We start from the raw sequence: 14,753 nt of genomic DNA, 5'->3' as shown, positions 1-14,753 counted from the left end.
TAATTCATAAATAAAAAATCTGAAATCAGAAAAACACCACTGATTTATTACTTCAAACGAGACAGTTCAACAATTACAACCCAGAACTGGTAACCCTGTTTTATTCTTGATGCTAAACTTGACCTTATGAACCACACCTGACAACTTTCCAGCACTAGTTTCACTACCTATGAAATAGAGTTGAAAATGCACTTCTTCACACAATTTAAAATAAAAATTTTAACTATCTTGGTAATAAAAGAAAACCAAAATAAGAACTAAAATAACTACCAAATAAATGCAAAACAAACAAATCAGTTCTATGAAAGAAAAAGGAACTTACTGCACTAAGAGACAGTGACAGTGTCTGCAGAATATCTAGCATAGTCTTCAACACGGTTCCACTCCACAGCAAGTGAGGAAATCTAGAGCAAGATAGGATTCAGAAACTCAATAACCATGAAGAGCTGAGGAAGGAAATTACTTTATCGAGCAATATGGCTGCTGAAAGAGCTACATACATCTGTAGGTGAGCTTGTACAGAAGTTTCAAAGCTTGCCATGGCTCACAACAGCCTAGTTCAATACAGAGTGAAAATCTAAGAGCTATCTCATAGTCGAGATTGCATTTATTTCATGGGCACTTTGCTTTACTCCATCTGTGACAATACTAAGCAGACATGGACATTTAAGCAGGGCTTTCAGAGCCCAAGTTAAAAATACTATCAAATGTTACTTTTCAAGGAGATGCTTCAGCAGATGTACCAGCCAAGAAATCCACTCAACTGTCTTCATCAACTACGTAAGTAATCAGTAATGGGGCGATGTGAAAAGGGAACAGGGAAATAAAATCTATACTCACTTGTCTACCAGACCAGATAAGTATTTGTCTGCAACTCTCCTGATCCTTTTGTGAATGTGGTTAAAATTCACCAGCAAGAACTGAGCATGTCTCTCCAGCTCTTCTTCATTCTCCTTAGTTTTAGGCTAAAAAGCATGCCAAAGAGAGGTATGAAGCTTTTCAGGAAAAAAACCAAGCATACTTTCATAAACTAAATGAGAACATTCACACAAATTCAAAGTTTTAGTTTCCATGTAACCTACTTTATCAGCCATCATTGTCAGGAATGCTTCAAACACCTTATCAGCAACAGCTATCACACACTGCATCATGCCTGAGGAATTGAGAGAGGTGACAAGTTTGATTATCAGAATTACATTTGCTTTATAAACCATGCTTAGCAGTTATAAAGCATTTATGTTTACTCAGCCAACATAGAACCAAGCTGTTTCAAACAAAACTAGTGCTCTTGGCAAGAACAAAGCAACAGCAGCCTAGTGAATATGAATCATTTTGTTATGTCATTGCTTGATTTGTTTTAGTTTTGCATGTCTGCAGATAATTTCCAAATATCTCAAGCTGCAAGATAACCTGGACAGGTAATCTTACCAGATTTGTCTTTTTGAATTGCTTTATCCTCAAAATAGCAGAACATAACTTGGAAGCGATCTTGGTCAGTTGAACGCAACACCCTACAAAAAGAAGAGTTTTGTGGCTAGGATTGTTTTGGCATTTGCTGAATTTGCCTATGATGGAAATATCACATTAGCAGGAATACACTTTTAAAGGAAAAAAAAACAACAAACAAAAACCCCCACAACAAAACCCCCACCCAAACCCCAACAAACAGCTTGTGAATTCAGTATGTCTGACCAGCACAACCTAACACACAGTACCGAGGGGAGAAACGTACAGTACACAATAAAATCCCAGCTCCTACACTACACTGATCCCACAGAACAGGCAACTGCTCTTCAGAGGTGCAAGCACAAGAGCCTGTGCAGAGCAGACGTTACACTTGCAACACATTCCTCTGAAGAACTCATTTGTCCATCTTCTGTTAGTTCCTATACAGAGGAGATTCTGTTTTTCAGGCCCTCCTATATTATTCCATCCTTTTTAAATACCTCAAAGGCATTTTTGCATAGATGAATTCCCTGTCTCGGAATTTTCATACGAATACTGATTCTCATTTTTCTTAGTGTCTGGCAATTCTGACTTGAACATACATAGTTGTTTGTTTTTGTTGGCTGGTTTGGTTTTGGGTTGTTTTTTTTTAATTCATCAGTGGAAAAAGCACATCCATACCTCATATACTCTAGGCGGTAAACAGAAAGGAGATAGGTAGACATGGCAAAGTCTAACTTATTGATCAGCGCTGACACTTCTGGAGGGGGATCCAACAGATTTATTATGGTACTCCGCAACTCATTTAATTCAGCCTAGAGATGAATACATGAAGTTATCTTAAGTGGAAGTACTGTATTAGTCACGATTCTTCAAATACAGAATTAAACAGAAATAAATACTGGAGTTGAGCTCCCTGCTGAAATAACTGCTAGCTTCCATGCAGTTAAACCAATGAACAAACACAATTCCTACACTGAAGGAATGTAAGGTTGATCAACATCAATACTGTCCAGTTTCTGAAACTTCATGGCTCTGTTGTGTTATTCTTTGATGTCACAGAACTAAGTATCCAGGCATAAGCCAGATTTCTGTATTATTTGGGAGCCAGACAAAGACATGTGATAAGCTACAACTCTTCTACCCACTTGACTGCTACCACAAATAATTCTCTGGCAAGATCTATCAAGCAAACACTAGAGTGAAAAAAGTATACAAGGACCAATCCAGAGCATAAAAAGGGAAAAAGTTCACTTAATATTTCTCTGAAAGACTGAATAAGTTGCTTCCTTTCAAAGTTTGCTGATTCCTTCTAAAGAGCGAAAATTTTGACTGTCTGATACAAAACTGATGCAAAGTTATTAAAAGGCTTCCATCTCTACAAAGACTTGGTTTCTACACCTAATCAAAACAGGGTAGCTACGACTCTAAACCCTTGTATTAACACTCAGTGAAACTAAATCCAAGCCAGTTACACGTACACTGCTGTCATAAGACTAAAAAAAGCTGTTTTCCACTACTAGAAGGCAGGCTGAAGGGGTATTGTGCAATTTCAGTATATCGTGGTTACCATATCATTTAACATTGACGGACACTATGAAGGAGATAACAGAAGAAATTAATTCTTACAGAAGTTACAGTGTCATTCTTCATGGCAGAATTGTACTGAAGAACAGACCGAAGCGGTTCTTTGCTGGGAAATGTGAGTAATGGAGACTTGGTGGCAATTTCACACACACCTTCATACCATTCTTCTGGCCAAAGACCTGAAGCACAAGTATAAAGAGGAAGGTGGGGTAAGGGAGAAGAATAACATTAAGACCCACACAATTAATCAGCACTATCAAGCTTGGCAGTACTTTTGGCCATTTTTTCATGCACTTAAGCACAAACACTCAATACATGTGATCCATGTTCCAAGTCAAGTTCCTCACTGGGTAAGAAGTTTCTACTTGATTACCATTGTACCCTATGTGTCCAATGCTCCATTTCATACTTAACTAAGGCTGTTAACCTGCGGAAATGAATGAAGCACAAGTTGTACTGTGCTGAATCTCATAGCAAACCAGCAGAGATGTAAAGAAATCCAGTCAGAGACCTGCCATGTTAGCTGTTCATTTTTTAGTGTACCTGTAGTTTTTCTTCAGCCTACTGTGACTGGTTTGCACAGAGTTAGATGCATATTTGTCAGGAGTTTAACTGTGAGGAGCAATGTTCTCTTAGAATTTACACTACCTGATCCTTCCACAGCAAATCCCATCAGCACTGAGTACAACCAGAAGTCACGGAACAGCTTTTGCAGCCTGGGTTTGGCCTCCTTGATGGGTGGCAAGCGTCTGGTGAGCTACCAAAGAAATAAAAATTAACATCACAGAATGGTAGGAGCTATAATAATTTAATTCCACTCTAAGGAATCAATTCATGTACCTTTGATTTACAAAGGCAATATTCTTTGGCATCTATGAAAACCAGTATTATAATGCTACTGTTATACTGAAGAAAGTTAGATCTTGTTAGAGTTATCTAAAATACTAACTTTTGAGATGCCTGAAGTAAGAATCTCCTTTGTTTTACACAGGAATAATACCATGCTGATACAGTAACCTCTGAAGAGAATACATAATATTAGTGTACTATCAACTGCAGAGATAAAGAGGCCACATGATCCTTTAAACTGTGTTGGAGACAATGGCATGCAGCTCTGCCTAAGTGCAAAGGAACTCAAACCTAAATAAATATTAGTCAAACATACTTCTGGTTGCTATTGTTTATTGGCTTTGTGGAAATACATTGAGGCACCAATTGGGGATCTTTTATTGTCTGCACCCACGCACACGATGACATCAGTTCTGGAGAATTTACTATCTAAACAAGCAAGTAAAAGAGCATTATTTTCAACACTTTTTCCTTAAAACTCTCTGATGCTTGTTGCCCAAACAGCTGCTTCCACTGCGGGAGCACAGCCTTCCCTCCCAGCCAACACGATATGCAATTTCAGATTAATTTATGTAACAAACATGACAGTGTGTTATCCTAAAAAGTGCTACAAGTCCAAGCAGTGTTTAAAAAGTAGGAATAGCTCACTGAACTGCCAGCTTTATTCAATACGAATGTATATTATTACTGTAAACTTTATTAAGGAAATGTTAGATTCTAGTCTAGCTTAAAAAGTTTTCTCTCAATGTACACTAATTCCCTTGGGGTATGAAAGCCAGCAGTACTTCAGCCAGCAGTATTTCAATGAAACCTTACATAAAGCCAACTTTGGGCGTATTTATAAATCATGAGGCAGATTGCTCATTTAAAAACATGAAAAAATCCCTTTAATCCCTTTAAAAGCTGGTGAATGGCACCATGGTAAAAAGTTGCTTGTGCAACACAAACGTAGCACTGACAGACCAAGCCTGACCATCACAAGCAGAGGCCACGCCCATTTTTGCACTAAGATGCCCCCCCCCATTTCAGCACAAAATAGCAGTGACATGGCTTTTACTGGTCAGCAACAGTCAAGTTTATGTGCGTGCTTGACTTTGAAACTTTAGATACACGGCAAGTTTTGCTCAAAGATCTTCCTCAAAAGTGAGCAAGTACCTGCAAAGCCATAAAAGTAGTTCAACAAGCAACATACAATTCAGCAGAGATCACCAGGCAAGGGAGGGATTTTGGCTGACGAAGTAAGTTTAGCAGTGTTTGGTTTAGAGAATGTTTACTTTGGGAGATACACAAAAAACTAGCGTCAAAGTTCAGCTTTAAACCCTGCCATTCCTCTTACTCGAGCTATTCAACACATCCTTCCCGCACAGTGGCTTAAAGGTAAGCTTCATTTTAATCTGCTGTTATTTTAGCTAGATCTGACCAAAGACACGTATATTGCAGAGTGGAGGCAAGCTTTCATTGTCTTAGTGCAGCTAAGCAGGAACTGAACTTTGGTGAAGATGAGAATGCAAAGTTGGGAAGTACAGAAAACAAATTCCTCCATGCCAAAAGCAGAAAGCATTCAGCAGTGGTTACTGGACTGAGTATCTCAGCCCGAAGGGCCTGACTTCTGGGGGCGGGGAAAGAAAAAGGCATAAATTTATGAAGAAACAGTAAGAAAAAGACTGACTCGAGTTATTCAGTCACAGGGTAAAACCATTTAAAGAGCACCTTCTATGGATCCTTCAGTGCTGCAAAACAATGTGAGTTTGTTAATATGGGATAATAATCCCCTTGTTTCAGGACTTCAGGCAAATGAGTCTGGGGGGAGAATCTTGAATATTCATCTGTTAGCTCAGTTACTTCAGTCCTGCTACAGCGTGCTTGAAAATGTTTTCTTTCAAGCACTGGGTTTACTCACTGAGGTACAGGTATGTATATCTATTTATTTTGCTCCTATAGAACAGCTCTTTGGACTATTTCCTAATTTAAAAAGCATTTTAATCAACACCTTATAAGATTTTTGTTTCATTTCTATTGCTCTAATTTATATTGTAAATAATTGCCTTTTTATTCCGAAAAGTGCTATTAACAGAATATAAAGTCTTGTTTTCTAAAGAAGTCTGTCTGAGCAGAAGCCAAGACCTTGGCATTTCAGTTTCAGCTGATACAGTTAATGAATACTGACATTTTGGTCTTTATTCGACTGTCACAGAAATGGATTATACTTGTTCATATCTTTTTAAGATCACGGTAATTATGGCAACCCAATATTATGGCGAAAAGTCTCTCAGACCCACTTCTTGGAACAGCGCTTTACAGCTGAGTAAGATGGATTCATTCTCTTCAAATTACAAACATCTAAGATAATTCTCAATTTTAAAAATATCTTTAAAAATGTAATGGTCCAATACTCAGTAGATAAAAAAAGGAGATTAACTTTTCCTTTAAAAAATGGAGGTTCTACTTAAACACATTATCAGGTGAGGTTAGAAATCTGCCATTGGGATAACACCAAATGTAGAGAAACAAATCTCTGATTAGGAACTTACAGGGACTTCACAGACTAAAGAAAGCAGAGAGCCCTACGTGCTGTGCAGTGCTACAGAAAAGCAAACTGACACAAAACAGAATAAAAAATAAGAATCAAGCCAATTTCTCATAAAAGCAGCAGATGAGTGCATACAGCTGCAGAAAGCATGCACAGACACTGAGTTTACACAACCAAATTACACCACGAGTAGGCCAAGATACATGTTTATGCCTTAACGCTTCCCACAGTGCAGTCCCACTAAGGGTGTTTAGTGCAAATACCCATCTTGCTCCAGGTTTGGTGTTACTTCCCTAGATCTCCCTTATTCTAGCAAATTTCAGCCTTGCTCTTCCAAAAGTACTCCCATAAAACTCCCATTTTTGTTGTAGCTACAGGATGTCTGTTTTTCTAACTCTTCTGTACGTCTCAGCCTTCTGGTATGCTCCTGTGGTGGATGCCTAGTCCCTCCTCCTATCAAGCTGGAATCCTCAAACTTAATGTCGTATTCTTAGCTTACACTAGTAACACAGTTAGTAAATATTTCAAGTGTTACAGGGTTATAAATAAAGAGTTCCACATAATTTAGGTAATGAGTTTGTTACTGCTGAAACATGCCCATAACAACTACTTGTATGTGAGGAGGTCAACCAATTCTTTGGCAGAATGGAGGCATCATGTAAGCAAAACTGCTTTTACTGACTGATCTGTAAGTAAAACAGATTCAACCACCTATTTAGCTCTGTTCCGTTAAAAAAAATGCTATCAAACAGGGTAACTATAGACCCACTGCTCACAGAGCTCAGCAGGGACCTAAAATTAGGGAATAGGTAACTAAAATTCAATTACCCGCTGCTCAACTGTTACGTTGTCTTCCAGGTTTTGATCTGTCAGAATGAAGTTTCTGTTTCATTTGCTTGCCCTGGCTCTTGTCATAACCTCCACATTTGGTGGAGTCAAGGACTTCACTGAGCATTTTGAAAGCCTTAAAGATGCACAGCCACATGAAAATGGCACATATGATATGCCAAATTTACCACTGGAGTTCCACAGAGAAAACACTATCACTAATGACTTGATTCCTGAAGAGGAGGAGGAAGAGGACTACCTAGATCTTGACAAGATACTGGGTGAAGACGACTACAGTGACATTATTGATGCTGCCCCATACATAGTTTCTGAAATTCAGCAAGGAAATATACTTGAACTATTCCAAGGCAAAACCAGAATCCAGCGCCTCAATATCCTCAATGCAAACTTTGGCTTCAACCTTTACCGCAGTGTGGCAGAAAAGACCAACTCTTCAGATAATATCCTCATGGCTCCTGTTGGTATTTCCACTGCAATGGCTATGATTTCTCTGGGTCTGAAGGGTAAAACTCAGCAGGAAGTATTATCTGTCCTTGGCTTTCAGGACTTCATTAATGCCAGCACCAAATATGAGCTCATGACTGTTCATAACCTCTTCCGCAAGCTCACTCATCGGCTCTTTAGGCGCAACTTTGGTTACACACTGAGGTCTGTGAATGATCTTTATATTCAGAGGGACTTTTCTATTCTGAATGACTTCAGAAACAATACAAAAACATACTACTTTGCTGATGCTCAACCAGCTGATTTTTCAGATCCCAGCTTCATAACTAAAACCAATGAACGCATCTTGAAGCTGACCAAAGGATTAATAAAAGAAGCTCTTGTGAATGTAAACCCTACAACATTGATGATGATTCTTAACTGTCTCTACTTTAAAGGTAAGAGTCTGCTATCTCAATCTTAGCAATGGATTTTCTCAGTTTGCAATTCACTGCATACTTCAGTAGAAGTCCCAATCTGAACTTAAATCTAGACTACACTTCAAAGAAGCCTACTGATTCCCTCATTAAAAAGAATCTTTATTATTAGCCCACTTTTACAGTTTTCTATAGGACACTGATGTTCCAGTCACACCCTGAAGTTAATGGGTATTGTACAAGTACAGCAAATGCTTATCACATCCAAAAATCTTATAGACTATAAGTGAGACTAAAAAACAACATATGAATGCAGAATAACCCCAGAAATCATAAGCTTTGTAGGAGTCTCAGGCAGCGATGTATTAATTCATGTGCAATTTATTAGTCACATTCAGTCCTTCTTCAAGTTATTGGCTTCACTGAAATGGTACAGATTTCAGTTAAAACACTTAACATTTCCGAAATATGCAAGATTCATAGGAATGACCATAAGGAATTTCAGCTTCAAGTATGGGTTTTTTTCATAGGATCAGATCATGACCCTTGTCAACAAGCCTACACAGGGGACTGAGGAGTATAACCAAACCAGTATTCTACAGCTAAAACCAAACACATTCACTACTCAGAGTAATTCAGCATAAACTGTCTGCTGATATGGGCTCCTACATGTATCCCTGAACAGCTTGAAGACAAGACACTCTTATTATACACCCTTATTTTCTGTTTCTTTACATTTAAACTAAGGGTCTGTGGTGTAATTTTGAACACTGATTTTCTGCCTCAGGTTGAAAGTCTGTGAATTTTTCAATAAACTTTTTAAACGGTATTAAATGAGCCAGGGGTGGGAGGTGCCAGTGCAACAGGAACTGAGGAAGAAGAGGAAATTCTCTTACTGACTGTTTAAGATAATAATCAGATCAAAGTGACTTAAAACACTGGTAAAGAAAGACAGATTAGCACAAAAGGATAACAGTGTTTGGGAATACAACATACTCCTTTCCCTAGATTATAAAGGAGTTTCTTTTTGTCAATTACATCCTGCTTCCAGGAAACAAATGCTCAAGGGCTGTCTTACACCTTCGAAGGACGTCATTATAGAAATACCATTCCTCTAAGCTAATGAAACATACCATTTCCCACTCACTTGCAAGGTGTTACTTCCTCGAATAATGCCACTTGTCTCTTTAAAAGATCTGATGCAGTTATTAGCATAAGAACCAAATATTCCCCTATTTTGAAGTACTATCCAAAAGGGACTTATTCATACCCTTAAGTACACCTCTGATGATTATATCTTACCAAATACATGGCTGTACTGTCCATTAGACCATCCTAAGAAACGAATAATGCAAAGTGAAATGCAAATAATTTTTTTCATGATTTGTTAAAATGTAAAGTACCTTTTTGCTTTAGTCTGAAATTATTAAATACTTCTGCTATCTCAAAACCACAAAAACTCCACCAAAACTAAACAGTTTTAGTACTGGAACTCTTGAGTCACCAAGATCAAAAAGACTTTTGGCTTTTTCTTCTGTCCATGAAGTCCTGTTAGATCAAGTTCCCTTGGTGGTGTCTGCTGAAGACTGTAATTTCCAAACCTCAAAGATCTTTTCTTTATTTCTGTCTCTCATTCTTTAATGAGTGACAGCCTCTTGGTAATTCTATTTTGAGTAGAACTGAACTTTTTAAAAGCAAGTTCTGCTCCTGGGATTCCCAGTTTCCCCACTAGTCCTCCTAAACATCCTAGCTTTTTCTCCACATATTTTCATTTACAATATTAACACTGATTGCACCATTGCAGACAAGCTCTGTTAAACTCTCAGAGCTAAGAAACCTATGAGTATTCTCAGATACACAGAGATGCTCAGTACAAGTGATGCTTGTGCTGAGTAACTGTAACTGAGTAATGGGATACCTGCCAAACACCATGAAGCCTCAGGCTCCCCTTATATTAAATACCATCAAGAAGCTATTGGAAACTATTCACATTGGTAAGCAGCAAGTTTTATCTTGTCTAGGTGTCAAATCTACCTCCAGCTGAGATCTACCCTCCATTCTGCAGAGATCATAGAATCATAGAATAGTTAGGGTTGGAAAGGACCTTAAGATCATCAAGTTCTAACCCCCCTGACATGGGCAGGGACACCTCGCTCTAAACCATATTAGCCAAGGCCTGAACAATCATTTATGAGTTTCCTATGAAGTAGGAGCTGGGTATTTTAACCAAGATAGATCACAGCAGCTTTTGAGAACTGACAGGTTCTGACAGGTCCAAAATGACTTTTCTGAGATCCTAATCATGAACACAAGAGAGAATTCAATCAGTGGAGACAACATTTGCCACTGCAGGTGGGTCCCAAAGACATCTTGGTGGAAGATTCAAAACAAGAAGTCATAAAAGTCAGAGTGCCATGTGGTTTCAGATGACCCCAGATGGCCACAAGCCTCCCTCCCCCTGGAGAACTGTGTTTTATCACAAGACAAATACAGTTGCAAAGCTGAACCCAAGAAAAAAGTTCCCCAGCTCCTCTCTTCTGCTAGGAAGAGCTGACAGAAGTCTCCCATGCCTCAGGTGGTAACAGTGCTGCTGAAGCTCCCCTGGTACACAGCAGCTTCATGTCATTTGCTAGGTAAGAGTCCTCTGACTGTGAATTCTGTTCCCTGAAGAACAGCAAGATGAGATGTTGGATATTCCTAAAGCGAGACAATTTGTTTGGGAACAAGATAAACCATTTTACACCCCATTCCCTTCAGAACATTAACCACAGTCTGATCATTTCTCAAACTGCTCCCTATCAGCCCAACATACGAAGAAACTATTAGAATTAAAGTTGGACTAAAGGCTTTTTTTGTTACTTCGATTTGGCAAAGTCAGATTACGGATCTCAAAATTACTTGCAACTGTTTAACAACAAGGTTACCAAGCAAGGTTAAAGCTGTAGCCTCTCCACACAGTTGCAGCCACATTCCCCATGTACTCATCTGCCAATGGTGACCTAAAATCCAGAGTTTTAACAGGAAATATCAGTAACCTTATTTCCACTATAAAATTCTAGCTTTGTCTGCCCATGAAGGAAGAAATGTTCTTTCCAGAGCCATGGTTCTAAAGAAATATCAGTAAGAATACTGCTTTAAAAGAGCACCTTCTTCTACACAGTCAATAAATATCTGGGGTATCCAAAGAATCTTCACATAGAAAGCTTCAAACCTTGATGAACTTTCTGGTCTGCAAAATACAGTGAATTGCATTTTCTGGGCATAAACCTGTCAGATGAAAGGCTCTTGCAGATGTGTTGAAATCACATTGATCTGGGTCATTAAGAAACTCCTCAGGATGAGTTAAAACAGAAAGTTAATTGGCTTGAATGGATTAAGTCAAGGTAATGCCTTCAGCATCTCTTTTAAAACTTTATGCAAAACTAAAGCAGCCATTACTTAGTTTGAGGTCCCAGTAACATGCTTCAGTGTGGGTTTCAAGTATCAGATCTCAGAAAATACAGCTGTGTCAGTTATTCCAGCTATTCCACTAGGTGCAAACGCTGCCAAGTATCTTCCATCTGTTTAAACTTTGTAATGTCTAGGTTCCTCATAGCAAGACAATAGTACACACCAACCTCTTCCAGATCTGCAGTTTGAGTAACATTTGCTTTTGTAATTCAAAGCACTCAAATCAGACAAATGTTATATTAAAAACCCCAGGAATTTTAAAGTCACTTTAAAACTTCTTAATTGAAATTAACAATCTCCTTCAGTAATTCCCAATGCACATTAATTAAAACTTAATGTAAACTCTTAATTCTAAGAATATTCTATTAAACAAGGATCTTGGGTATTTTTATCTGCCTTCTGCCCTGTATTAACAGGAACCTGGGAGAATAAGTTTCCAGTGGAAATGACTATGAAGAGGAGCTTCCGACTGAATGAGAAGCAAACAATAAAGGTCCCTATGATGCAGACTAAAGGGAACTTCCTAGCTGCTGCAGACCCTGAGCTAGACTGCGGCGTGATCCAGCTCCCGTTCGTGGGGAACATCAGCATGCTGATTGTACTTCCACACAAACTTTCAGGCATGAAAGCCCTAGAAAAGCAGATAACACCTCAAGTGGTGGAAAAATGGCAGAAGAGCATGACAAACAGGTATCTGCTGAAAAGCACATCTTGTTAAAGCCTTAGTGTGTTTTCTTGATGAGATTGACAAGGGTAAGTAAAGAGCACAGAAGGTAACATGATATTGTGATTAAAACTGCTAAACTTAAACAAAACCCCCCAAAAGATGGATTTACTGAATTACAAATTAGGACCAGCGATCAATCAGAATTTAAATGCTGTCAAAAAATCAACAATGACTGAGATGGAAAATTCTAACAGAGTTCCAAAATTGTTTCTATTAAGAATTTAATGTTGTAGATTTAAAGAAAAACCTCTTACTGATGAAGTTTACAATGAGGAGGGAAACCAGGAGTACGATAACAACAGGTTATTTGTGCAGAATAATCACCATCGCATGGAAAGCAGCCTATGCTCATTTCAGCACTGTGCATTTCAACACATCTGTTGAGTAAAGGCACACATTCAGTCATCAACCCCAGACATCACAATTATGGGAGAGAAAAAATTATACAGCCTCTCTTGTGCAAGGTGACAGACTGGGTGGTATCTGTCTTCAGACTTGATAGAAAGATAAAAAGGGCAGATTTGATGGGCTATTCAGGAAGCCAACCTAATTCTCTTGTATACAATAAGTGACAAATCTCCAATTTAGTACTCCAGAAAATCTGACAGTTGGACATTTATTAGAAGCATATCCAACCATGCACTGAACTGCTCAAAGCTGTGTACCTTATACACATAAATACTGTAAATCACTGCAAGTGAAATACCAAACTGACAAACTAACAGTTCTGGGAGGGGAATTATTTTTCAAATACACAGCTTGAAAGTAATGATTTCCAAGATTTGAAAGTAAAAGTAGGTTATGCAGTCCCGTGTACTTATGTGTCCTGCTTGCTGAAGACAGCAAACAACCCAAACCACAACAGGTATCTAAAGCAGAGGAGTTATGCAAATATCTTCTCAATGATTTTTCATTTTTGGTTTTATTTTGACTAGAACAAGAGAAGTGGTTCTGCCTAAATTTAAGCTGGAGAAGAGTTATAACTTGATTGGATATCTGAGATCCATGGGAATAGAAGACCTGTTTAATGGCAAAGGCGACTACTCTGGTATCTCGGATGAGAAAGTCACCATTGACCGGGTATTTACTCCTCTCTTCTTTTCATTTCCTCTCTGATTCAACTGTATCACCTGAAAACATGACAACAGTAAAAACAATTCACAGTAAGCTAAAATAGCATTTTTTTCCTCATTTTTCCTGGAAGACAGAGGGGGGATGTGGGTTTCTCTGTATGCACTTGTGTACTCGTATAATGAAGTACATGTTTAACCAGGTGTCAAAGGCACAAGTATTATGGACAGTCAGGAATAGTCCTGTTCACAGACCAAAACCAAAGGATTGCTGCCATATAAAAGTTACCAGAAAGTGTCACAAGGGAGCCACGTGCATGACATGGAGCCAGGGGGGAAGGCTGTGAGCAGATCATTTGAGAATGCTTAAGAGAGCCTCAATTTCATTTTTGTTTATTTACCCCCTTTTTTATTGTTTGCTTTAACAGTTCAACCATCAAGGCACAATAACTGTGAATGAGGAAGGCACAGAGGCTGGAGCAATAACCAACGTTGGGTTCATGCCTCTTTCTACTCAGATTCGCTTCATTGTCGACCGCCCCTTTTTGTTTCTGATCTATGAACATCGTACCAGCTGCCTTCTGTTCATGGGCAGAGTTGTCAACCCAGCCCAATCCTAAAAGCAGAGAAGATCTCCAAAACACTGTTAAACCTGGGCTGTATAACTACATGCTAATATACCAGTATCATAAAGGAATTTTTATTGCCATGTTAGTTAATATAAAAGCCACTGGTATCAAAAGAAAATATATTACCTACAGGTAGTTTTATATGAATGGACTTGTAGCAGTAGATAATTTGACTGCAATTTAAAATGGTTAGTGCCATGTATTGAAACAAGTGTACTAAAACAAAATTACCACAAAGTAACTTACATTTTGTGTTCCTCAGTGTATAAAATGTAATCAATAAAATATTCAGACTATCTGGATTCTTGAGGTTTAGCTTTAAATTTGTGCTAGGATGTATCTTTATAATAAATAGGTATAAGGAAATCCTGAATACCTGACCAGTCTCAGAAACCAAAACCTCTCCTGGGTGTTTTACGTTCTCTAACTTCACCCTATACACAAAGCTTTTTAATAGGACAGCCAGTGAAATATCAGTATTAGATGAAGGATGATGATGAGCTGATACTGAATAGGAAGCTCAGATATTTGTCTCTACTGCCTCACATTGTGCTTCCTTGTAAGCCCATCATTGTGGGGTACAATTTTCAGTACTGAAGGTTCACAACAGAGATCGTTAGTATCCATATACACATTTTATTATCTATATTCAAAAAGAAAAGCATATTCGTAAGATTAAATATTCATGCCCTACATTTAATTATTTTATCAAGAACTAATTGAGCTGCAGCATCTGAAATATGGGGGTTTGAGACC

General features: G+C 38.3%; 2 protein-coding genes across 4 annotated transcripts in view; one reads left to right on the top strand and one right to left on the bottom strand.

Moving 5' to 3' along the window:
- PI4KA (phosphatidylinositol 4-kinase alpha) overlaps positions 1 to 14,753 on the bottom strand; it is a 56,990-nt gene that overhangs the window by 23,659 nt on the left and 18,578 nt on the right. For both annotated transcript variants that reach the window (XM_061370799.1, XM_061370800.1), the window contains exons 20-26: positions 3,682 to 3,790; positions 3,076 to 3,212; positions 2,128 to 2,261; positions 1,429 to 1,511; positions 1,083 to 1,153; positions 841 to 965; positions 323 to 404 (exon numbers count right to left, since the gene is read on the bottom strand). In XM_061370799.1, the coding sequence (XP_061226783.1) occupies positions 323 to 404; positions 841 to 965; positions 1,083 to 1,153; positions 1,429 to 1,511; positions 2,128 to 2,261; positions 3,076 to 3,212; positions 3,682 to 3,790 (741 nt within the window). The remainder of the gene's footprint in view (positions 1 to 322; positions 405 to 840; positions 966 to 1,082; positions 1,154 to 1,428; positions 1,512 to 2,127; positions 2,262 to 3,075; positions 3,213 to 3,681; positions 3,791 to 14,753) is intronic.
- SERPIND1 (serpin family D member 1) lies at positions 5,136 to 14,299 on the top strand. Of its 2 annotated transcripts, none has more exons than XM_061370805.1 (5): positions 5,136 to 5,259; positions 7,271 to 8,142; positions 11,988 to 12,261; positions 13,234 to 13,378; positions 13,797 to 14,299. In XM_061370805.1, exons 2-5 carry the CDS (start codon positions 7,287 to 7,289, stop codon positions 13,986 to 13,988), a joined length of 1,467 nt encoding a protein of 488 aa, XP_061226789.1. In that variant the 5' UTR covers positions 5,136 to 5,259; positions 7,271 to 7,286; the 3' UTR covers positions 13,989 to 14,299. The 2 variants fall into 2 exon arrangements, with proteins under 2 accessions (XP_061226789.1, XP_061226790.1); XM_061370806.1 differs by lacking the exon at positions 5,136 to 5,259 and adding an exon at positions 5,775 to 5,792.

Source organism: Neopsephotus bourkii, unplaced genomic scaffold (assembly GCF_033783945.1).
Source record: "Neopsephotus bourkii isolate Nb327-2 ecotype Australia unplaced genomic scaffold, CSIRO-AGI_Nbou_v1 NB_1542, whole genome shotgun sequence".
Classification (NCBI taxonomy): Eukaryota; Metazoa; Chordata; class Aves; order Psittaciformes; family Psittacidae; genus Neopsephotus; species Neopsephotus bourkii.
Note: the sequence above shows the minus strand (reverse complement) of the source record. Positions and strands in the feature narration are given on the sequence as shown.

Coding starts and splice junctions, on each gene's coding strand:
- SERPIND1 (XM_061370805.1), top strand. CDS start 7,287: ATGAAGTTTCTGTTTCATTTGCTTGCCCTGGCTCTTGTCATAACCTCC. Junction 8,143..11,987: donor TAACTGTCTCTACTTTAAAG/GTAAGAGTCTGC, acceptor CTGTATTAACAG/GAACCTGGGAGAATAAGTTT. Junction 12,262..13,233: donor CAGAAGAGCATGACAAACAG/GTATCTGCTGAA, acceptor TATTTTGACTAG/AACAAGAGAAGTGGTTCTGC.